Here is a 24,954-nt window from a genome sequence, read left to right on the forward strand (position 1 = left end):
GGAGCAGAATAAGACAGACAGAAGCCTGACCTTGTAAGTCACTCCTCATGGGCAGAATCCCATGGATGGCAGTGGGGTCCTTGGCACAGACTGACTTGCAGGATTATGCCCATTGAGTAGGCAGGACACAAGTTGGCACTGACAGCTTTGTTACTAATCAGTATGTGGATAACTGTTAAATAATAGAACTGGGCACGCTTGTGTGCCAGCCTGCGGCTTGGGAGTGGTTAGTTTATCCTTATGACACAGCACAAGCTTCCCTTCAGCTAGAATAAAACCCCCATGTTTTATTTGTTTATTTACTTACTTTTCAATCAAATCCCTCTTTGAAAAACACTTGGGGCCAACTACATCGGACCCAACTCTATTCAGATCAATGGGATTGCTCCAAGCGCAAGTCAGCACAGAATCCAGCCCCTAAGGGATTGTGTTTCAGGCCTGCCCAAAAAAGGGGTCTGTGCCCCTTTAAATGAGCAGAGTCCCTCTTTACATTCAGGTGGAGTCAGTTCTTACTGGGATATAAAGTTCCAGGAAGAGAGGCAGAGGCAGCTGGGTTGCTTAAATCTTAGGAAGCTTACAAAGCCATCATGGTAAGGCATGCATTATTATTTGTATTAGGGCTAATGTTCAGGGTTCTTAAAAACTACTGATCTATACACCTAGTCCTTCCTCTGTGGATGTTAAGTCAAAGCAGCTATCTCATTTAATTGTTGCTTGCTTTGTAGTTTCTTGAACCAACAGTTTGCTCCTTATAAGGTAAAAGAATAATCCAAGGGCTAGCTAAGTGGCCCCCTTACTCTGGTGTTTTTCTCTCTAAGATTTCAGCTCATGAGCAGCTGGTGCCAGTAGATTTGTTAAGTGTTTAACTTTTAATAGGAGTTGGGGTGGGTTTCTTTATATCTGCAACTGGTTTATATAGAGGCACAAATGGTTTTTGGCAGGCTAAAATTTTTGAAGTACAGTATTTGTGGTCTTTCCCTGTGAAATTAACACGTCAGCAACAGTACCAATGCATGAAACTAATGTATCTTGCAGAGGATAATTTTTTCCTTATGAGCTGCCATGTTCCCTTTGTCTACTGTAATCCCAAGGGTTTGTCTGTTAAATGAGTAAAGTTACAACTGTCTCTTAGCATTTCTAATTTAATCTTGACTCTAAAAAGCTTAGTGTTGACACTCAAATGCTTTAAAATACAAGCTTTACAAATGCATGTAATCTACATTAACTACCCAGAAAGTGTACAGTAAGGTGACTTGTTGTCTTCTAAGTATATTGTTCTAAAAAATGTTTGGAATGCTGTTGAATATGATTAATCTAAAATGTGAAGGAAAAGGAGTTTTCAAAATAACTTTTTGCAGACAGTAGTCAGACTTCAAAGTGCTGTTCTAGGGACTTGCCTGTTATAAAAACTTAACACTTTCATGACAACTTAAAAGCAAATCATCTGGACAACAATGTTGCATCTGTTTGTAGCCTGATGCTTATCTTGGTGCAGGATGCAAATACTGTTGATCTGGTACCTCTTAACTGCATTCCCAAGCAAACTGTTTTCAACTTGCATTTCCTGCTGTTCCTTTTGCCACGCACTCATTTTAAAAATTCCCGTAACCATGCTATGTTGGGAGCAGGTGCTGTCCCTTGTGGACTAGAATAGGTCAGTGATCCAAACAGCTGTCTCTGCTAAAGCCGGGGAAAATAGCCACAGTGGTGACCTTAGCCACATCTTGCTAAGAACTATTGCAACTATCTAAATGGTGGGGATGGGCGAGCTGAGTAACAGATTTCCCAAATAATACGAATACCAGCCCTGTGAGATGGAGAACTTCAAATATCAGCCAGATGAAATCAGGAGTGGCCACGCCCACTTGAGATGGGCCCACCATAAGGCCTTGGGGTCTGAGCTCTCACCCTATTTTAGGGGTGATGAGAAATCAGGCCTGGACTAAAAGTCTGTCTGTCTCAAATATATATGTTGAGAAGCTAGTGGGAGATCTTCCAGTCCCATGAGAGCAATCCAGCCAGTTGGCATCTGGATTTCACATCATGTGGCTTGGCAAATTTGTAGTCCTTCATCCCTCACCTGGGGTGCTGAGTTGGAGTTAGCTCCCGAGATCCCAGGAGCTATATAGCCTCATGGCATCTCACTGACTATAATTGCTTGAGTACTTAACATGCATTTAAAGAAGTACCTTTAATTCTAGCTTATTGCTATAGCTATTCTAGTTGCTGAAGCTCCGTTTATTTATATTAAATAGTTCCTTGCCCCTCCATTGCAGTTGTCTCTAGATCTCTGGAAACTGAAGTAATGTGCATAACAATCAACGAACATTTCAGTAAGACACAAACCAAACACTAAATCAGGACAACCTTATTGGCTGCTCATACCCTAAGGCCATGACACTGTTGCTAGAAGCCAAGCATCTTTCAGATTAACCCTTTAAAGCCAGGGCGGCCAAAATCTTCCCAGTGTAGATATCCTTGTGGAGGAGAAGGGGATGGACAGCCGCTATGTTCTCTTGCACTGGGCTAGGTTACTAGGGTTGCCAACTTTCTACTGACACAAAACTGAACACCCTTGGTCCCCTCTCTAAGGTGTGCCTGTTCCTGCTCCCCCTGGTCACTTGCTCTCCCCACCCGCCCTCGCTCACTCACTGTCACCAGATTGGCTCAGGGGGTATGGGCTCTGCACTGGGGATGCAGGTTCTGGGGTGGGACAAGAAACAAGGGGTTTGGAGCACAGGAGGGGGATCAGGGTGGGGGCAGGGGTTTGGTGCTCAGGGTGAGGGTTTCAGCTGTAGGCTCCGGGGTGAGGCTGCAGGAAGGTGCTCTGGGTGGCACTGAGGGGTTTAGAGGTAGGGTGACCAGATGTCCTGATTTTATAGGGACAGTCCTGATTTTGGGGTCTTTCTTATATAGGCTCCTATTTACCCCCCATCCTGATTTTTCACACTTGCTGTCTGGTCACCCTATTTGGAGGGCAGGGGATGGGGCACAGGAGGGGGTCAGGGTGCTGGATCTGGGTGGCACTTACCTCAAGCAGCTCCCAGAAGCAGTGGCATGTCCTCCTTCCGACTCCTACATGTAGCCGTGACCAGGTGGCTCTGCACACTGCCCCACCCCACATGTCAGCTCTGCAGGTCTGATTGGCCAGGAATTGCAGACAGTGGGGGCAGTGCCTGCAGATGGGACAGTGTGCAGAACTGCCTGGTTGTGCCTATGTGTAGAAGCAGGAGGGAGGACATGCTGCTGCTGCTGCTGCTTCTGGGAGCTGCTTGCAGTAAGTGCCCCTGGCTGCCCCCATGCTTAGAAGCCAGAGGAGGGTCATGCCTCTGCTTCCAGGAGCCACACGCAGCCATGGCAGGCAGGGAGCCTGCCTTAGCCTCGTTGTGCTGCTGACCGGACTTCTAACGGCCTGGTCAGGAGTGCTGACTGGAACCACCAGGGTCCCTTTTTGCCTGGGCATTCCAGTCTAAAACCAGATGCTTAGCAACCCTATACAGTTACAGTTAATTTTTTGGTCCATCTTCTCTCCGTGGTTCTTTCAGCCTGTCTTATCTCTTGCTTTCTACTTTTTTTTTTAATACTCACCAGCTACATGCTGCTTGGAGCTCTGGAGGGAGAGTGAATTATTTAGTCTACAAGTGGCTTCTGGATGCAGAGCCTTATGTGAGAAGCTGAGAACCTGCTGGAGCTGAAATGTGCTTGGGCCAGAAAGTTGAGCTTGCAGCCCTGCGCAGTGCATGTACGCTTCAGTAGAAGCTGTGCAAGGTGGGATGGGGGGGAAAGAAGGCCAGTGGGTTACAAGGAGTCACCTGCTGCATAAATCAAAACTGCAGGTGCCCATTGGGTTGGATCGGTCCACGGCTGTTATTCTTTGCTCCCTGTGCCTCCCCACCTGCCCCCAGGCTGGAAAACCCTGCGTCAAGGGTACTGTCACATACAGGAATCTGTTAGAGATGGTCTAATCTCTGTGTATTACTTCAAAACCAGAGATTCTCTCCCAGAAATCTAGGTGTAGACAAGTATTCACCAGAAGTGGTGTGCCAAGTATTCACTCTAATTTGAGGTTTTGTGTGCCAGTGATACATTGTCATGTTTTTTAGAAGGTCTTTCTATAAGTCTACAATATATAACTAAACTATTCTGGTATGTAAAGAAAATAAGGCTTTTAAAAGTTTAAGAAGCTTAATTTAAAATTAAAATGCAGAGCCCCCTGGACTGGTGGCCAGGACCCAGGCAGTGTGAGTGCCACTGAAAATCAGCTCGCGTGCTGACTTTGGCACCCGTGCCATAGGTTGCCTGCCCCTGGTTTAGACCAAGACCTGCTGTTGGGCTCAATGGCTGCATGTAGGAAATAGCCTGAAAGAGCAAAATACAACTGCCAAGGCGAACACCTATTACATGTTGTGGCTACTATCTCCTTAAGCTGAAGCAGTAATGAGGCTTGTCCCCAATTCCAGAGGGAGTGTCTTTCTATCCATATTGGCCAGGCTGGGGTCCAGATGGGCAACGCCTGTTGGGAGCTGTATTGTCTAGAACATGGAATCCAGCCGGATGGGACCATTCCCGGCGGCAAGGCAGCTAAACCGATAGAGCCAGAGACTGAACAAGTGGATTCTTCTTTTGAGACTTTCTTCTGTGAGACTGCATCAGGAAAGCATGTGCCCAGAGCTGTGTTCATTGACCTGGAACCCACGGTCATCGGTAAGGTAATCGGACAGACTCCTAAATATGCAGCAGAACATTCTTTAGCTTCCTTTCCAGTCTCTTGGTGGGAGGGTCTAATGGCTAATGTCCCTGAGTGCATCCTCTGACTTGCCACCTCCATCGGTTTAACCCTGCTGATGCTGTCCAATCATGAAGTGTTGTATTTTACATGTCATTAATTCCAAACAGGACTCTACGTGGCAAACCAGTTACTCCTCCTACACTAGGAGGTGTGTAGCATTTCACTTTGGACTCTGCTTTCTTACGTGGCATTTCCCTCTTGTGGATAGAAGGCTAGAAGCTCAGCTGGTGAAACTGGCCTAGCTCCATTAACTTCAGTAGCATGATGCTGCCTTACACCCATTGAGGATCTGGCCCAGCGAGCTTGTTTGATACCAGCTCCTAAAGCATCCCCATGAAGTCTGTATAAACCAGTTTACCTGGTTCCTGTGGAAAACAAGTGTCATACTTTTCAACAATCTGAAGTAGTGAAAAGTATTTTTCTGAATAGATCACCAGTCTTTTTTTTTATGTTGGAAACCTGTCCATAAGTGTTCACTGTGAAGTGTTGGGGCGGCGGGTGGTTAACCCAGGAGACGTCTTCACTGCTGCCTTTGATTCCTGAGGATTTCAAAGATTTGTTGCCAGAAATCTTGTTTTAGGGTCTAGGTGACTCCCTGTAGATTAATGGGAAAAATAACTAAACTAAATAGAGAACAAATCTTCCATGCAGGGGGAAGAAGCCTGTGTAAAATGCTGAATTTTTAAGTCGGGGAACTGGATGTTTCTCTAGAAGATCTGCTCTAGGAATTATTTTGGGCAAGTCTTATGGTCTGTCTTCTACAGTAGGTGAGACTAGATGATCACAATGGTTCCTTCTGGCCTTAATCTATGAATCTGCAGCATGTAATGCCACCCGTAGAGAAGATGCTACTAGAAATTCAGAGGTGCAAGTAAACAAGAGAAATACACAAGCTTCTCATGGCAGCTATAATCCCACAGACAGAACACTGGAAACCCAGCCAGCATCCTAAAATGTACTGTAACCCTAATCAAAACATGACTTCAAGGTGGAAGTCAAAGTCCTATGTGCATTACCCGAGCAAATTTGTGGGTATCTATCTAGATAGCACTTTTCTTCAGTTCTAGCTCACCAATCCCAGGCCTTCCTCTGAAAATTCCTACAGTGTCTTCAATACACTTCATGCTGGACCTTCTTAAAGCTTGTGTCTCAGACTTCTGACAGCTTTGCTAGCAATGGTATTCAGTCACATGCTTCTAACATCCCCAGTCTAACTATCTGTTTAACCAATAATCCAACTTCCTGCAGATGAGATCCGAATTGGCAACTACCGTGCACTCTTCCATCCTGAGCAGCTCATTAGCGGCAAAGAGGACGCTGCCAACAACTACGCCCGGGGCCACTACACCATTGGGAAGGAAATCATTGATACGGTGTTGGGTAGAGTCCGCAAAATGGCAAGTAGACAAATACTTTCTTCTAAAACAGTGTCTTAAAGCACCTCCGTAACTAATCTTTGGGTCTGGAGGGGTTGGGAGAAGTGGGGTTCTGAGAAGGGCAGATTAAAAAGGGATTGTAACAAGAGGCTAATGGGGCATACTGACATCCTAACCCAGTGTTTGTGATGAGCACTGCAAGCCAAGTACAAATAAGTTCATTGCTTCAAAAGAACCCTTAAAGTCTTAGCTCAGGAGCTGTTACTACTTTTGGAGATGGCTTCATAATGAGATTTGGGGGTCTTGTCCTCTGTACTTAGTGACTATTGTGTGGGACCTAATAGCTCAGGGCCTTGGAGTCTGTTATCAGTGTGTCAAATCCCAGCCATGGTGAGTAGATTACATAAGAACATAGAAATGGCCATATTGGGTCAGACCAATGGTCCATCAAGCCCAGTATCCTGTCTTCTGACAGTGGTCAAAGCCAGGTGCTTCAGAGAGTATGAACAGAACAGGCAGTCATCAAGTGATCCATCCCCTGTCACTTCAGGGCATAGCTTTGCATCCAAGCATAGCTTTCCATCCCTGCCCAGCTTGGCTAATAGCCATTGATTGGCCTATTCTCCATGAATTTATGTAGTTCCTTTTTAAACCCTGGTATAGTCTTGTAACCCTTGAATAGCTGGAGTGGCCTATATAACATTAGCTAGTGGTTTTCAATCAGTTCCAAATAGACAAGTGTCCATATCACAAATGACTTCAGACTCCAAGCTGTCAAACTTACATTTCAGTGATCGTGAAACACTGAGTGCATAGAATATTAGGGTTGGAAGAGACCTCAGGAGGTCATCTAGTCCAATTGCCTGCTTAAAGCAGGACCACCATCAACTGTTAGTTCTCTGGTAGTTGTCCTAGAAGTAGCCAATAACTTGCACTTGGCACAAGTGCTCTGTGGATGTTGGAGTGTGATAGTGGATGTTGGAGTGTAATCCCCTGCCTGAAGTGTTTACAAATGTCCATGCAATAGTACCTCTGATAGCACCAAGTACTCTGTCGTTGTGCCATCACTCAACACCCAAACTAATAATCTCCTATGGAAACATCCAAGGGGTAACTTAAAGGCCCAAATTAAAGCTGAAAGCTACTATTACTAAGTCCTGCTTGCAGGCAGGGGATTGGACTAGGTGACCCATTGAGGTCCCTTCCTGTTCTACACTTTATGATTCTAGGAAAAAGGAGAATTATTGGAACTTCTGACTAATCCTGCTGTCAGCTGTTAATTGGCAATGAGATTAAATAGTATAAAATCATTGAGTGGAGGAAATTAACGAATATTGTTTCTCTTGCAGGCTGACCAATGCAGTGGCCTTCAAGGCTTCCTGGTCTTCCACAGCTTCGGAGGAGGCACAGGCTCTGGATTCACATCCCTCTTGATGGAGCGCCTGTCAGTAGAGTACAGCAAGAAGTCCAAGCTGGAGTTCTCTGTGTACCCTGCCCCACAGGTCTCCACTGCGGTGGTGGAACCCTACAATTCCATCCTGACCACCCACACCACACTGGAGCACTCGGACTGTTCTTTCATGGTGGACAATGAGGCCATTTACGACATCTGCAACCGGAACCTTGATATTGAGCGTCCCACTTACACCAACTTGAACAGGCTGATAGGACAGATAGTGTCATCTGTCACTGCTTCCCTGAGATTCAATGGTGCATTAAATGTTGATCTAATAGAATTCCAAACTAATTTGGTGCCCTATCCCCGCATACATTTCCCCCTCACTACCTATGCACCCATAATTTCTGCAGAGAAAGCCTACCACGAGCAGCTTTCGGTGCCTGAAATCACCAACGCTTGCTTCGAGTTCTCCAACCAGATGGTGAAATGTGACCCTCGCCGAGGCAAATACATGGCTTGCTGCCTGCTGTACCGGGGCGATGTGGTGCCCAAGGATGTGAATGCAGCTATAGCAGCCATCAAAACCAGGAGGTCCATCCAGTTTGTGGACTGGTGCCCAACTGGGTTTAAAGTGGGCATCAATTACCAGCCTCCCACCGTGGTGCCAGGGGGAGACCTGGCTAAAGTTCAGCGGGCCGTCTGCATGCTGAGCAACACCACGGCTATTGCAGAAGCCTGGGCCCGTCTGGATCACAAGTTTGACCTGATGTACGCAAAACGGGCCTTTGTGCATTGGTATGTGGGGGAGGGGATGGAGGAGGGGGAGTTCTCCGAAGCCAGGGAGGACATGGCTGCTCTAGAGAAGGACTATGAGGAAGTTGGCAGGGACTCTGCCGATGGGGATGAGGCAGATGAAGATGAGTATTAACTCAAACCTCAAATCCAGTACAAACTCCAGTTAATCAGGCTAAAGTTGTGACTATGCTCAGGCAGCATCTCTCACAGGATTCTCCCTTAATATCAAGGTTACCAATTGACATATTTTATGCCCTCTTATGCTTACATAATTGAATGCAGCCAACTCTCTCTCTCTGTAGCATGAGCCCATACTTGCTGAAACTATCAAGCTTCATTGCTAGGTCTCTGAAACGAAATTTGATAAAACACCAGCTTAATGCTTGGTGCAGATTTTTTTAGGAGCAAAGATACTAATGTATGAACCAAAAGATCTAAAGCTTGCAATACTCTCCTGCACAAAACATGAAGATTCCTCTGCCTCTTTTACTGCTAAAGCACCTTTTATTAGAAACAGTGTGACATTAGACTATGTAAGTCTTGTGTAATTTCAATAAAAATTATTTGGCTTAACTTCTCAGCTCTATTGACTTCCTAAGGTTGTCTTAAATGTGTGACTTTGCACTAATCCACAAGTAATACCAAATCCATGTTTCAGGACTAGCTTTGTAATTAGGCTTAGTTACCTAGATTCCCCACTCCAAAATCTACAATGTGCTCATCCCTCTTTCACTAAATGCAGCAGAGAATTTTTGCAGCAAACTGTCCCCAGTAGGAGGCTGACCTCTTCTCTGAAAACTGATCCAGCCCTGAAATTCCTAGTGTGCAAGTTATTGGACAGAAAAGTGAACTTCTTAACAAGAATTGAGGCCATAGGTGCAAACTTCCCCTCTACCTGGAGAGTGCTTGCCCCTTTCCTCAAGCACACCCCCTCCCAGTACCTCCTGTATGCTGCAGTGAGGCAGCACTCCTCCAGGCCACTGGTGTGTGAGAGGCCCTGTGGGGAGGGGGGGGAGCATAGCAGATGTTTAGCACCAACCAGCAGTCAACTCTTTTTCCTGGGGTGCTCCAGCCCTGGAACATCCATAGATTTCTCACCTGGGGTTGAAGCTATGGAAGAAGTAACCTAACAAGGCAATTTACTACACAAAATTATTTTCCAGATGTCTGGTGGCTGAGCTTCACTCATGTTCTAACTCACCATATTTTGTGTCAGGAAGGAATTTTCCCCCAGGTCAGATTGGCAGGGGAGGGATGCCTGCCTTTGGAATATGGGGACTTGGACCCCTTCCTCATTTGAACTAGAGGAAATGGTGGAGTCTCTGCAACTTGAAGTCTTTAAAACATGCTTCAAGGACTTCAGTACCTCAGCCAGTGGTTATGGGTCTATTTTAGAGGTCGGTGAGGTTCTGTGGCTCAGCCTGACTTCCTACATGTTGCAAAGGATGATCATAGTCCCTCAGACTTTAAGGCCAGGAAGTAGCCAAATTACTGTATTGAACCCTTGGGTGCCAGAGCAATACACTGGCCTTTTGAAATGTTAGTCCTCAAATCACAGAATATCTAGGTTGGACAGGACCTCAAGAGGTCATCTAGTCCAACCCCCTGCTCAAAGCAGGACTCATCCCAGCCAGGGCTTTATCAAGCCTGACCTTATCTCCTTCCTTAGGAGTTTTCCACCGCCTCCCTAGGAACCCATTCCAACGCTTCAACACTCTCCTAGTGAAAATGTTTTTCCTAATAGCCAACCTAAACCTCCCCCCCCCCTCTCCCCGTCCACAACTTGAGACCATTACTCCTTGTTCTGTCATTTGGTACCACTAAGAACAGTCTAGATCAGGGGTCTCAAACTCAAATGACCATGAGGACTAGTACATTGGCCCGAGTGCCGCATTACTGACACCTCAGCCCCACCTCCACTCCACCCCCTCCCTTCCCTGAAATCCCCACCCCAACACTGCCCCCTCGCTGCCCTCAGGGGATGTGGCAGGGGCTCAGGGCAGGGAGTTGGGGTGAGGGGTGCAGCAGGGAGGTCAGGGCAGTGGGTTGGTGTGGGGGGGGTTCAGGAGGTATGGGGCACAGGAGGTTAGGGGAATGGGGTGCAGGAGGAGGTCTGGGCAGGGGGTCAGGTGCAAGGTATGGCAGGTGACTCAGGGCAGGGGATCGGATGTGGCAGGCAGCTCAGGGCAGTGGGTTGGGGTGTACAGTACTCAGGGAAGGGAGTTGGGGTGCAGGGTGCAGCAGGGGGTTGGGGTGTAGGGGGCTCAGGGAAGGGGGTTGGGGTGCAGGGTGCAGCAGGGGGCTCAGGGCAGGGAGTCAGGGTCAAAGTACAGCAGGGGGCTCAGGGCAGTGGGTTGGGGTGTGGCAGGGCTGCATGTTTGAGACCCCTGATTTAGATCCATCCTCTTTGGAACCCCCTTTCAGGTAGTTGAAAGCAGCTATCAAATCCCCCTCATTCTTCTCTTCTGCAGACTAAACAATCCCAGTTCCCTCAGCCTCTCCTCATAAGTCACGTGCTCCAGCCCCCTAATCACTTTTGTTGCCCTCCGCTGGACTCTCTTCAATTTTTCCACATCCTTCTTGTAGTCTGGGGGCCCAAAACTGACATAGTACTTCAGATGAGGCCTCACCAATGTCAAACAGAGGGGAATTGATCATGTCCCTCAATCTGCTGGCAACGCCCTACTTATACAGCCCAAAAGCTGTTAGCAATGATTCCATTGCTCCTTGTCTCCTTCCACACGGAGTGAAACACTCCAAGATTCTTCTCTTAGAAGGCAAACGGGCATGATAAGCTTTGAATCAGCAAGCAAGACTTCAAAATGTCGGAAAAGTTTCTTTTTTTTTTTTTTTTTTTTTTTTAGTGCTTGTGGTGAGCACAGTAGATAGACATAGATCAGTGACCACGGTAATAGAACCACTTGCTCCAGGCTAGGACTTCTAAGGGCAGCTGTTGCTCATTACTGAGCTGTCTTAGTGGAGCTCTTGCTGCATAGCCAAAAGAGGCTTAAGCTGGGACTGTGGACTTAATATATTTAGCTTGAGAAAGGCACAAACCAGCCCTTAAGGGAATGTGTGGTGAAGAGAACATGGTGAAAGCAGCAAGAACAGCTGGCAGGGTTGCTAAATCAGGATTTTGATGTTTCAGTTATGTCCACTAGCTGGTCTCGTGACTCTGCTAATAGCATCCACCTGTGTAAGAGGTGGAGGGAGGGTCTGGGAGCCGAGCACTTGCAATGTCACTGAGCTGTGATCCTTTCCATGCTGAAAAAGGATGGTAATGAAATGCCTTGATGGATATGAGAGGGGGAGAAATAGCATCTGCTATGGACTAGACTGTATGTTACTGGATCAACTCCTCCAGTATCTGCTAGTATGTCACCGCTGGCGTATTGGACAGAGATGGTAGCTGTTACCAAATGAGGCTCCTGAATAACACCTCTGTGCTCTAAAAAGTAGACTCCATCTAGAAGAGACGCCATCCTACATCTGCTTCCGAGGGGGGAGAGAAACTGACCAAAATGGGGGGATGCTGTGAATCACGTACTCAAATTCCAGCGTTGTACCTGTCTGAGAGGAGGCCAGATTGGGAGCCTTCTCCAGCCTATACAATAAAAGGGACAGGAAAGACCTGTAGGCCCAGAGCACAGGAGTGGGGCCTGCGATGTATTAGAAATGTTAAGTAATAGAGGCTGAAAGTAAACAAAACAAAACAAAAAACCTTGTAAAGACGCTCAGACTTGAAGGTAATTACTACAGAATAGTATTGCAGGTTAGGTTAATCCTGGCTGAAGCAGGTAGATGAAATTCTACCCTTCGCTGATGGGTAGAAGCATTTAAGTTCCTTTATGAAACAGCAGTTTCCAAATTAAAGCACAGGCCCATGTCACTGGCCAAAACTAAGCATACTGAAAGGCACTTGGGAACTTGAATGATGCGGATAGGGGCTTTGCTGGGTATTTGATTCAATAAAGAGGTGCGGGGAGGGGGGAAGCAGATAAGCAGAAACAGAAATCAAATACACAGGCCGGACAAGCATGGTGCTGTCCTGCCTAAAACAGGCTTGAGGCTGTAAGCAAAGAAACCTCCTCCTGTGTTCAGGGAAACAAGACTTTCTATGTTTCTTTGTAAAGAAACAGGATTGCATTAAAGGTACCTCATTCCAGCAATTTTTCTTCCTAATTGGAACAACCTGAATTTTTGGTTAACCATTCGGACCAAAAGGGGTAACAATAGGTAAAGGAAGACTTGGGAAACCTGCTTTTATAAATGTTTCCTAGTCTAGCTTTCTATGGAGCTAGCTAAAAAGTAGGAATTCTGATTTTACATTTTAACCAATGATAAAACATCCCCATACAAAACAATAACACACAAACAAATAGATGTTTCATAAATACCAGAAACAACTACTTGTAGCTCAGGGGTTGTCTACATAGAGCCAGGGGTTGATTTCTAAAACATGTTAATGTGCTGCTTGTTAATTGGTCAAGGGAGACCCAGCTGGTGTGCATTAAGGTAGTGCTACTTGAAACAGTACTATGCTAATTTGCTCTGGGGAATGTTACAAAGATGTTACTCATTATAGTATAAAAGAAAAAACCCTGAAAAACACTGCTTTTGGGGCATCTGTATAAAACTCAAAAATTGCTAAAAAAATAAACTCTAAAAAATTAAATGAATGCCCTTTCCTCCTCCTCCCCCCTAGCCCCCCAAGAAGCCCTAAGATAAACTAACTGTGCTAGAGGCTATATTTTAAACGTGATCAAAAAACTGAGACAGTACTAGAAAAAGCGTACCAGGTGCTTTTCTACCCCATAAAATAATGGAACAACTTACACTTCCTCCCACCCACCCTTGTGCCCTTCACTTCTTCCCCACTTCCCCTGTGCGAGCTACTGAAATGATGAGCAATGAAATACTTCATGTTGACAGCGTTAACATCCATGGAGATGGGGTGAAAGTAAAATACAGCTCTTACTGGTACGGGTCCCACTTTGCGCAAATCCCGCCTCCCCCAGAAGGGGCAGGGCCTTGCATGGAAGTGGTGGGGCCAGGGGTGGAAGTAAGTTACATTTCTTACCCATACAGTCCAACCATAAGCAACCCACCTCTCCTACATACTTCATGGATCTCTCCCATCGCATGACTTGGATATAGAAAATAAAGCTATTACTACCAGCAGTACTGTCTGTCATAAAACTTTACTGTTGGAATAAGCCTGAAGAACTGAAAACTCACTGTCACATTTTTCTCCTTGTCCTCCCTTCTCCTCCTCCAGCCAGGCTGCCTGACACAGCTAGGCTCCCCGTTCCCCCGACCCCCGCACTCAGCAGGGGCTGCAGCAGCTCCCCTCTAGCTTGTAGCAGGGAGCAGGGGGACTGGCTGAGGGAGAAGCCTCCCCAGGTAGCCTGCTGCCTGCATAGGAACAATTTAAATTTAGCTGTTCACTCCGCAGTCTGAACCATGGGATTTGGGGCTATTTCTGGCATCCTTGTTAATTTCACTCACAGTTGGTGGGGTGGGGTGGGGTGGGTGGGTGTGTGACCAAAGCCATATTTGTTTTAGGAGCTGTCACCAGTTTCCACTGGCCCTTTCTGAAGTGCAAGTCCACTTTAGCAGCTGGATTTCACTGGGGAAGGTGGTTTCAGAGCAGTGGTCTCCAACATTTTTACGCTCAAGATCACTTTTTGAATTTAAGATCAACCCAGGATCTACCTCGCCCCTTCCCTGAGGCCCTGCCTCTTCCCCGAGGTCTCATCCCGCTCACTCCATTCTGTTGCTTGCTCTCCCCCATCTTCACTCATTTTCACTGGGCTTTGGGTGCGGGAGGGGGCTGTGGGGTGAGTCTGGAGCAGGAGGTTGTGGTGAAGGAGGGGGCAAGGGGTGCAAGCTCTGGGATGGAGTTTGGGTGCAGGAAGGGGCTCTGGGCTGGTGCAGGGAGGTGGGGTGCAGGAGGTGGTGAGGGGTGTGGGTTCTGGGATGGAGTTTGGCTGCAGGAGGGGGCTCTGGGCTGGTGCAGGGGATTAGGGTGCAGGAGGGGGTGTGAGGTGTGGGCTCTGGGAAGGAGTTTGGGTGCAGGAGGCGGTTCCGGGCTGGGGCAGTGTATTGGGGTGTGGAAGACTTGCTGCCCCTCCCCGGTCCACAAGCACCATCTCTGAGCTCCCATTGGCTGCAGTTCCTGGCCAATAGGAGCTGTGGAGTCGGTACTGTGGGGCAGGGGCAGCAGCAGTGCACAGAGCTGCCTGCCTCTCCCAAGGGGCTGCAGAGACATGGCAGTCTCTTCTGGGAGTGGCGTGGGCCCAAGGCACGCAGGAAGCTTGTCTTAGACCTACTGCGCCACCGGATTTTTAGCAGCCGGAGATCATGATCGACTGCCAGAGGCTCCGGGATCGACCAGTCGATTGTGATCTACCAGTTGGTGACCACTGTTTTAGATACTGGTCTGTTTGCTCACTAGACCTGTGATGGGAATTTCATTTACATCCCACAGTATTTCATTTAAGAAATACACGTAGCCATCCAGGATCTCAGATACAGTCTGTATTAGAAAAGGAATGGCTCCTCCCCCTTTCTTGCCCCTTCCGCTCCCACCGCCACTGGAGCCCCAAGCCCCCCACTGCGGCTTCTGGCTCCCCCACTCCAGTCCTGGGCAGCCTGCCCAAGCACCCACAGCCCTGGAGAGCCCCCAGCAGTCCCAGTGCCCCTTGCCCCGGAGTGCTGAGTGGATGGCCTGAGCGCCCCCAGCCCCAGAACGTCAGATGGGGGGTCCTAGTGCCCCCAGCCCCAGAGCACTGGGTGGCCCGAGCACCGGCCCCACCTGCCTTGAGTTTCGGGTTGTAGGCCGGCCCATCCTAGCCCCAGCCCTAACCCCAACCCCAGCTTACACCCACTTCAAGGAAGAGGAGCAGCCTGGGCTGGGGCCATGGGGAAAGAGCAGGAAGCAGGACGGGGCTTGGGATAGATCATGGGTGGCACCAGGCCTGGCTGTTTGGGGAGGCTTAGCCTCCCCTAGCCTGCGATACTTGCCGCCCATGGGAGACACTCACATACCGTGATGCAGGCCATTCGTTGCACCAGTGTCCAATCCAGACATAAAATAACCTCTCTATCCCTACTCGAGACTCCCCTATTTGTGCATCCCAGGACAGCCTTAGCTCTTTTGGTCATTGCATCACACTGGGAGCTCATGTTCAGCTGATTATCCACCATGACCCCCAAATCTTTTTCAGAGTCACTGCTTCCCAGGATAGGGAATCCTGTACGTATTTCATGCATTCGGTGTTCCTAGGGGAAGACTTTCAGACTTCGCCATATTAAAATACATCGTTTGCTCAGTTTATCAGTCCAAATTGCTCTGAATCCAAATAGGTCCTCTTCTCTGTTAAAACCACACTCCAATTTTTGTGTCATCTTCAAACTTTATCGGTGATGATTTGGGGTTTTCTTGCAGATCGTTGATAAAAATGTTAAAGAGCGTAGGGACCCCACTGGAAACATACCTGCTAAATGACAATTCTCCTTTTACGGTTACATGTTGAGACCTACCAGTTAGCCAGTTTTTAATCCTTAATCAAGACTATAACAGGGATCAAAAAAGAAATAGATAAATTCATAGAGGATAGATCCATCAATGGCCATTAGCCAGGATGGGCAGGGATGGTGTCTCTAGCCTCTATTTCCCAGAAGCTAAGAATGGGCAACAGGGGATGGATCACTTGATGATTCCCTGTTCTGTTCATTCCCTCTGAGGCACCTGGCATTGGCCACGGTCGGAAGATAGGATACTGGGCAAGATGGACCTTTGGTCTGACCCAGTATTGATGTTCTTATCTTCTTTTAATATGTGACACGTTAATTTTATATCATTCTAGTTTTTTAATCAATATGTCATACAGTATCAAGTCAAATGCCTTATAGAAGTGAATATGGCATCAGCACTGTCACCTTTATCAACCAAACTTGTAATCTCATCAAAAAAAGATGTCAGTTTAGTTTGACCAACCCCTACCCAGCTTGGTATCATCCACAATTTTGATAATAAGCATACTCTACACTCTATCATCCAAGTCATTAATGAAAATATGGACTAGAACCAGACCCAAGAAAGAACCCTGCAGTATGACACTGAACCATTGATAACTACTCTTCTAGTATGGTCTTTCCACCACTTGTGCACCCATTTTATAGTAATTTCATCTAGACTATTTTCCGCTAGCTTGCTTATGAGAGTGTCATGTTAGACAGTATCAAAAGCTTTACTAAATTCACAATAAATCACATTTACTGCTTCCACCCCAGTCACTAGACCAGTTACCATGGATGCCAACTCCATGGGTACTTCAGGGCTGGAGCCCCCACGGAAAAAAATTAGTGGGTGCTTAGCACCCCCTGGCAGCCAGCCCCCCCCCCTTACTCCTGTACCTCCCACCTGCCGCAATCAGCTGTTCCGTGGAGTGCAGGTGGTGCTGGGGGGGAGGATGAGCGGGAACAAGGCACACTTGTGAGAGGGGGCAGAACGGGGACAGGAAGAGGTGGGACAGGATTGGGGGTTGGAAGAGGCAGGGCAGGGTTGGGGATGTGGAAGACGGAGAGTGGGGGGTGAGGCCTGGGGCAGAGCAGGAAGTTGAGCACCCCCAGGACCTGGAGGAAGCCAGTGCCGGTGCTAGTTACCCTGCCAAAGAAGGAAATTAAATTGGTTTGGCATGAATAACCTGCCATACTAGGTCATTTAAGACTTTGTTTTTGTTAAGAAAATATTTAACGAGAGCACCCTGGGAGAAAAGCTTTGTCAAGGATTCAGTGTTTTCATTCCTTCAATTGAGAAAGCCCAAACATCTCAGAGCCTTACAAGTCCTCCAGCAAACTGGATTTGTTATTCCTGATATCTCTGAAGTTAGAACATGCAAGAAAAAGCCTGTCAGACCTTCTTTGCATCAACTCCCCTGTTCTTTGTGGGTCACTGTTAGCTCTTTTCACTTTTGTATGTATTCAGAAAGATTTGAGGGTTTTCTGCCTCTTTGCAAAAAAGTCACATGCATGGCAGGACACCTCAGAGTTTAACAGAATAGTACAATCACAGCATACGTTCTTCATGAATGGGCTGACAGAAAAGGAGGCACACACCTTTCTTTCCTAGTGGGCCTGAGACCCAGCCAAACAGCTGAAGTATATGAATTCTCTTACAAATGCAGAGCAGGCTTCCAGACAGCCTGAACTCTGGCAGCCCCTTGTGCACTGCTTTAGCAGGGACTCACAGCATAGCTAGGGATTTAAGTAACAGGATCACATTCGCAGCCATTGAGGCGTATGTCACTTACTGAGGCACAATATTGTATCGGTGGTTATAGAAACCTGGAAATGCAGCCACGGAGGGGATATCCGCTATCCCATTGCCCTGTTCAGATAACGGCTGAATCTAGAGCCACGGTTGCCGCTGGTATGTTTCTGGTACAATTTCCCCAGTCACTTCAGCCAAGGCTTTATTAGAGCATGGTGTGAGGAGTTACATGTAACTACGTACAGCTTCAGTTGTGGTGTCTTTACAGCTGAGGAAGACAGTCTTGATGAGAGTTACAACTAGATTTGGTTTAACGTTTTCTATCAACATTGTTTTGATGGAATGCTGGGTATGACAAGGGAGATTGTGTGGAGTCTCTGTGGAAAGTTGGTGTGTTTAAAAAGAGGTGTGAAAACCCAGCTAATTCTGGGTGGAAATGCTGCCCTGGTGCTTCTGGGAGTTGTAGCAGGGCTCCATTCTCTTCTCTGGAGGGACTCCCAGCTCCAAGAGTTAACCATGGGGCATTCCGGGAAATGTAGTCTGGTTGGAGCCGTTGGCCAACAGAGGAGAATGGGAACAAGAGGCAATGCAGAACCATTTCTAAATTGAAATATTTTAGCTAAAGCTTTTTTGTTATATGAATTTCTGCCAAAACACAACAAACAAACCTATGGTAGAAAAACCGTTTTTTGACCAGCTTTAGTTATGACCCCAAAGTTGCTCTGGTCATATGAAGATAGTGATGGAGCAGCTTGGAAATTTCCTCAGGACAATGTGCAACATCCTAGAGGCCAGCAGAGTTTGAAGTTTACTAGATCAATGTTTCTCAACCAGTGTGTCATTACCAAAGCTGGGATGGGGAGCAGGGTGAGGAAAGGCAGACGGGTTTAAAGAGAGAAAAGTTTGGTCACAATGTAAATCAAAGAGACTCTTGCTCTCCACAGGTATTCCATCAACATCTTGCAACACACAAGTAAGATCATCTACATTAACTGTTCTGGGAGTGATACATTACTGCAAGCTAGGGTTACAAAAAGTGTTTGACTTTGAATAAGGGGTTAAGAAACACTGCGCTAAAGCAGGATTTAAAAAAAATGAAGACATCAAGTCAACAAGATGCTGGTTCAAAGTAGTACTTTAGAAATATATTTCAGTAGGTTTCCCCCTCACTCCTCATGCCCATACATTGGGGTTTAACACGTTTAGGGCCAGATTTTCACCCTTGGCTGCTTCAATAGCTGTGGGTAGCTAACTTTAGACACCCTACATTTGAAAATTTGGGCCTCAGCACTCAGTAAAGTGCAACTCCCCCTCTACTGCTTTGCTAATCCAACTTGACTCTGGCCTTCATTATTCAAGCTAATCTAGACCTGGCTTCTTTTTGGTCTAGGTTGCTGCATAGGCCCAGATCCACAAAGGGACTTAGGTGTGGTGATGCTGAGCATTGTAGTGCATGAGGTGACAGATCTCTGTTCAAATCGTTTAAGTGGCCAAATGTTTATTTTCACTGATTTGTGAGTCACTCTGGGGCTTAGATGGGAGATAGATGCTGGGGGGCCTAGAGGGAGGTAGCAGTGTACACACCTAGAGGCAGTAATTTAGACACCTACAGGATTAAGCAACAGCCAAATGGGAATTTTGTGGATCACAGCAGTGCCAAAAAATGAGACTTAAGTGCCTACATACCTTGAAGATTCCAACCACTGCAGCTCAGACTATAGGGTTGCCAGATGTCTGTGTTTTGACCAGAACACCTGGTTGAAAAGGGACCCTGGTGGCTCCGTTCAGCACCTTTGACTGGGCCGTTAAAAGTCCAGTTGGCAGTGCAGTGGGACTAAGGAAGGTTCCCTACCTGCCATGGCTCTGTGCGGCTCCCAGAAGCAGCAACTTGTCCCCTCCCCGGCTCCTAGATATAAGGGCAGCCAGGGGGCTCCGGCACACTGCCTCTGCTGCAATTGCCAGCTCTGCAGCTCCCATTGGCCAAAAACTGCGGACAGGGCAGCGCGTGGAGCTGCCTGGCCATGCCCACATGTAGGAGTTGGAGGGGGGATGTGCCACTACTTCCGGGAGCTGCTTAAGGTAAGTGCCGCCCGACCCTGCACCCCTGACCCCCTCCTGTGCCCCACTCCCTGACCCAGCCTTGATCCTCTTCCCACCTCTGAACCCCTTGGTCCCAGCCTGGAGCACCCTCCTGCACCTCAAACCCCTCATCCCAGCCCCACCCCAGAGCCTACACCCCCAGCTGGAGCCCTCATCAGCTCCAACCCCTTGAGACAACAGGTTTGACCAAATCTTTTTCAGGTGCCAAGCTTACATAGGAGGCACTATTGTAGAACCTAGCTCTAATTGCTGGGTATCCGAATTTACAAGTTCTCTTCTCTGAGCTACACGGAAATGGCAAAGTCACCTTCTTTCCATCTACCCAGCTTGCGAGCAAGAGGCCTATTCTCATAGAGTTGCTATGCATTCCCAATGACTGTGGGTTCGAGGTCTACGAACAGTGCTCTGGGCACGTGCTTTCTTGATCCAGTCTCACTGGAGAAGGTCCCTAAGGAAGAATCAGCTTGTCCTTAAGGCTTTCTCTGAACAGATGATGGATCCCATGTTCTAGGCAGTACAGATCCCAGCCTGCATTGCCCATCAGCACTCTGACCTGGACAAAAGTATACCCCCTCTCCATGGGGGAACAGACACACATATTAGGAGCTCACACTAAAACTCTCCAAATGCCTGGTTCCAACTTTATACCCTCTCAGAAGCAGAGGGCATCAAAGCTCAGCAACATGGAAGTCCCAATAACTTTTAAAAAGACGATGAGTTCTTGTGGCACCTTAGAGACTAACAAACTTATTTGGGCATAAGCTTCCGTGGGCTAGAATGAAAGCCCACGAAAGCTTAAGCCCAAATAAATTTGTTAGTCTCTAAGGTGCTACAAGGACTCCGTGTTGTTTTTGCTGATACAGACTAACACAGCTACCACTCTGGAACCAATAATTTTAGTCACTTAAGTCATGTTAGCAACACTGGGTGTCTGGTTTGAAGAGATTTCCTATGCTGACAACTCCTGGTGAACTATTAACATCAGATTTTTAGGATGTTCTTCCCAGCTAGTGACAGAACCACGTGACACCTCATCAGAATCAGAGGTAGGAATGTAAAACACATGTCCGGCACGTCCGCATTTGCCAGATCAGCAATTGCCACTGGAAATCTTTGCAGCTGCAAGGACGTAACCCTTTAGAGAGAATAACGCTGAGTGCAAGTTAAGGCAAGGCAGAAGGTTCTAGGTGGTCACTAACATACCTGCACTGTCGTTACACTGATGAACAGGGAAGTTCCAAGTTACTATGCAAGAGCTTCAGATATACTTACTCTCAGGATTAATGAGTGCTAGTTAGGTGGCCTGTAGGGGATTAGAATCCCCTCTTGATTAACATAACGTAGGAGGCCAGCTGTGCTTCTTCTTTATATATGCTTACCTGCATACCCTCATCTTATTACCAGATCCTTGTCCTATATGGTCACATCTCATCCTTCTTCGGATTGCAGGCTGTTTAAAACAAGGACCATTCAAGGTTCTGTCATACAGAACATAGTACAATCGGACTCCTATCCAGAATGGAGCCACTGGATGCTAAATAAATATGTTTACCTAGTGGCAGGGCAGGACCTGGGGAGGGGGGGCAAGTGGGGCAATTTGCCCTAGGCCCCGGAACCTGCAGGGGCCCCCACGAGAGAAAGCTCATGCTGAAATAAATTTGTTAGTCTCTAAGGTGCCACAAGTACTCCTGTTCTTTTTGCGGATACAGACTAAGGGTATGGCTACACTTGGAATTTCAAAGCGCTGCCGCGGCAGCGCTTTGAAGTGTGAGTGTGGTCGGAGCGGCAGCGCTGGGAGAGAGCTCTCCCAGCGCTGCATGTAAACCACATCCTCTACAGGTGTAGCATGCAGCGCTGGGAGCCGCGCTCCCAGCGCTGCCGCCCTGATTACACTGATGCTTTACAGCGCTGCATCTTGCAGCACTCAGGGGGGTATTTTTTCATACCCCTGAGCGCGAAAGTTGCAGCGCTGTAAAATGTGAGTGTAGCCATACCCTAACACGGCTGCTACTCTGAAACTTTTTTTATGGAAGACGCCTCCAATATTGCTTTGCCCCAGGCTCCCTTGATCCTCTGCGTGGCCTTGTGGCAGGGTCAGATGCTTTATATACGAGGACTTGTTTGCCATAGGTTAACGGAACATCCATGGAGCAGTGCCATGTCAGCCTCAGTTACACGATTGCCTCTAACCTAGAAGGCTGTCGCACAGGTGGTAAATATATGAAATCAGGCCTCCAAGCCTGCCCGCACAGGAACACAAGTGCAAACTGGAGTTGTAGTTCTGTGCTGCTGTGGTTCTGTCCTAAACCAGTAGAACTGCATGGGAAACATACTGAGAAAGGCAGGAACGTAACAGGTTTACCACTCAAGAAAGAGATCTTGGAGTCATTGTGGATAGTTCTCTGAAAACATCCACTCCATGTGCAGCAGCAGTCAAAAAAGCAAACCGGATGTTGGGAATCATCAAGAAAGGGGTAGATAATAAGACAGAAAACATCATATTGCCTCTATATAAATCCATGGTATGCCCACATCTTGAATACTGTGTGTAGATGTGGTTGCCCCATCTCAAAACAGATATATTGGAATTGGAAAAAGTTCAGAAAAGGACAACAAAAATGATTAGAGGTATGGAACAGCTTCCATATGAGGAGAGATTAATAAGACTGAGATTTTCATCTTGGAAAAGAGTCAACTAAGGGGGGATATGATAGAGGTCTATAAAATCATGACTGGTGTGGAGAAAGTAAATAAGGAAGTGTTATTTACTCCTCATAACACAAGAAGTAAGGGTCACCCAATGAAATTAATAGTCAGCAGGTTTAAAACATAGAAAAGGAAGTATTTTTTCACACAATGGACAATCAACCTGTGGAACTCCTTGCCAGAGGATGTTGTGAAGGCCAAGACTATAACAGGGTTCAAAAAAGAACTAGATAAGTTCATGGAGGATAGGTCCATCAATGGCTATTAGTGAGGATGGTCAGGGATGGTGTCCGTGGCTTCTGTTTGCCAGAAGCTGGGAACGGGCAACAGGGGATGGATCACTTGATGATTACCTGTTCTGTTCATTCCCTCTGGGGCACCTGGCATTGGCCACTGTCAGAAGACAGGATACTGGGCTACATGGTCTGACCCAGTATGGCCATTTTTATGATAGTTGTCATTCTTCAACAAAAAGCGTAGTCATTAATTAGACCTCGACCAATGACTAGATCCACAAAGGGACTTTGGCACCTAAGTTTAAATCCTCAGCCCCCCTGCTCAACTCCATTTTAACCATTTCAAGGTCTGTTTACGCAGCAGAGAAAGCTCCATGGCTGGCTCATGCCAGCCGACTTGGATTCAAGGGGCTTCAGCTGCAACCCGAGCTATGGATCTTCCCACTTTGCAGGGTCCTAGAGCCTGGGCTCCAGCCAAAGCCCACAAGTCTGCACAGCAATGAAACCAGCCCTATAGCTCAAGCCCCACAAGCATGATCTAAAATGGATTATCCATTGAGAACAGCAGTGCCTTGTTAGTTTAGATTTAGGATGTTGTTCAGAAGAGTTTTGGCAGGTTGTCATATCAGATTTCAACCCTTCCCCACAAAGCCAGACAGGAACAGTTGAAGTATAAGATGCCAGGCTAGCCTGAGTCAGAGCTTCAATTCACAGAACAAACAGGTTAGCATTTGCAGCTCAGAAATCCGTCAGTCTGACAGGGCAACTCCTGTAAAGAGTTAATTATTTCTGTTTTTAAAAAAAACTGTTCCCATTCGCAGAGAACGAACATATTAAAAAACTTAACCAAGCTTTTAAACACAGCTCAGGATATAGCTAGCTACCTTCACAGGAACACAAGCCACGAGTAAAACAAAGGAATAATACAGCCCCTTCCTTAGTCACTCTGAGCCAGACAGGAAGTCGCACAACATTGACATTGAAGAGAAAATATTTCCCTCTAACTGGTACTTTCTATCCAGTTACAACATTAGAGCAGAAAAAATGAGACTACGATAGAAGACATCAGCAAACTCACCAAGGCGAGAGTCCAATTCAACTCTGCACCAAGCAGCGCTACAGAAATCTCTTGCTGACCCCGGTCAATTTATAGATGGAATCGTGTGTGTGCGCATGTGTGCGCCCGACCTACACAGACTTTGTGCGTCCGCTTAAGTTTACTTTTTAAGTGTATAAAGTTAAGTACATCCATAAATCTTTGCAAGGCAGAGGCCATAACTTGTAGGCCTTTCTACTCTCTTGCTCCTGGGGACTTTTTTCCTTCTTCCTTTATGGATTCTGGTTCAAGGATTTTGTTTGATGCAAGACACTGATGCAGCAGCATCGAAACAAACTCGCCATTCGAATTGCAAAAAGGAATTTCATCCATACCTTTTGCTCTACTTTAATTATCATGGCATCCACTCTGAGCACTCCTGGGGGAATTTTGCACCACTGCGCGTGCGCAGAATTCATGTCCCTGCAGATTTATTTGCTTCCCCACAGAAAAATGACTTCTGACAGGGAAGCAAAGGGAAGCTGCAAGAGTGGTTATGCGCTCCTCTCCTGCAGCAAGGGCACATCATTTTGGGCACTTGGAACAGGTGGAGAGGTAAATCAGTGTGTGTGGGGGGAGGGGATGCAGACACTCCTACCCTGCGCCAGGGTTGGCTGCTAGTCCCAATTGGGTTGGCAACAGGGAAGGATGGGACTTCCTCTTCCCCTGAAAGGAGCAGCTGGAGCCAGGTCAGTCCCAAACCCAGAAACCTTCCCTGACTGTAGGAAGCTCTGCACCTACCCCTGCTTCCGGTTCCCATTGCTTCAGAGCGGGGGGTGGGGGGGTGGCAGAGTCTCTGTACAGGAAGCTGCTCCCTCATCCACCCAATCCCCATGCATCTGACCCCCCCCCCATGTCCATCCCCCCCACTGAGCCTCACCCTCACACCCAGAACCCGCCACCCAACCAAGCTTCAATCACTGCACCAAACCTCACTGCCAAGCCCCTCCCCCCTGCACTGGGACCCTCCCGCCAAGCAACTTCCCCAGCTAAGCCCCACCCACCCTGCATCCAGACTCCCACTGAGCCCCTTCCCCCTGCATCGTGTGGCAAATTGCCGGTACTGTTCTGCTGGGTCTCGCGCTTTCTCTTCTCTGGGGTAGGTTCAGGGCACTATTGCTTGCCTCTGAACCAGTTCTTAATCATTCCCCTAGTGTCCTTGGAGGAGGGGAGTGGAGAG

The 24,954-nt window shown here is 47.4% G+C and overlaps 1 protein-coding gene across 1 annotated transcript; it reads left to right on the forward strand.

Annotated features, from left to right (window-relative positions):
* Positions 1–479: 479 nt before the first annotated feature.
* Positions 480–8,953, forward strand: LOC116835050 (tubulin alpha-1C chain). The gene is made up of 4 exons (XM_032797507.2): positions 480–590; positions 4,461–4,704; positions 6,038–6,186; positions 7,515–8,953. Exons 1-4 carry the CDS (start codon positions 588–590, stop codon positions 8,490–8,492), a joined length of 1,374 nt encoding a protein of 457 aa, XP_032653398.1. The 5' UTR covers positions 480–587; the 3' UTR covers positions 8,493–8,953.
* The last annotated feature ends 16,001 nt before the right edge of the window (positions 8,954–24,954 follow it).

This window comes from Chelonoidis abingdonii, chromosome 1, assembly GCF_003597395.2.
Source record: "Chelonoidis abingdonii isolate Lonesome George chromosome 1, CheloAbing_2.0, whole genome shotgun sequence".
NCBI lineage: Eukaryota > Metazoa > Chordata > Testudines > Testudinidae > Chelonoidis > Chelonoidis abingdonii.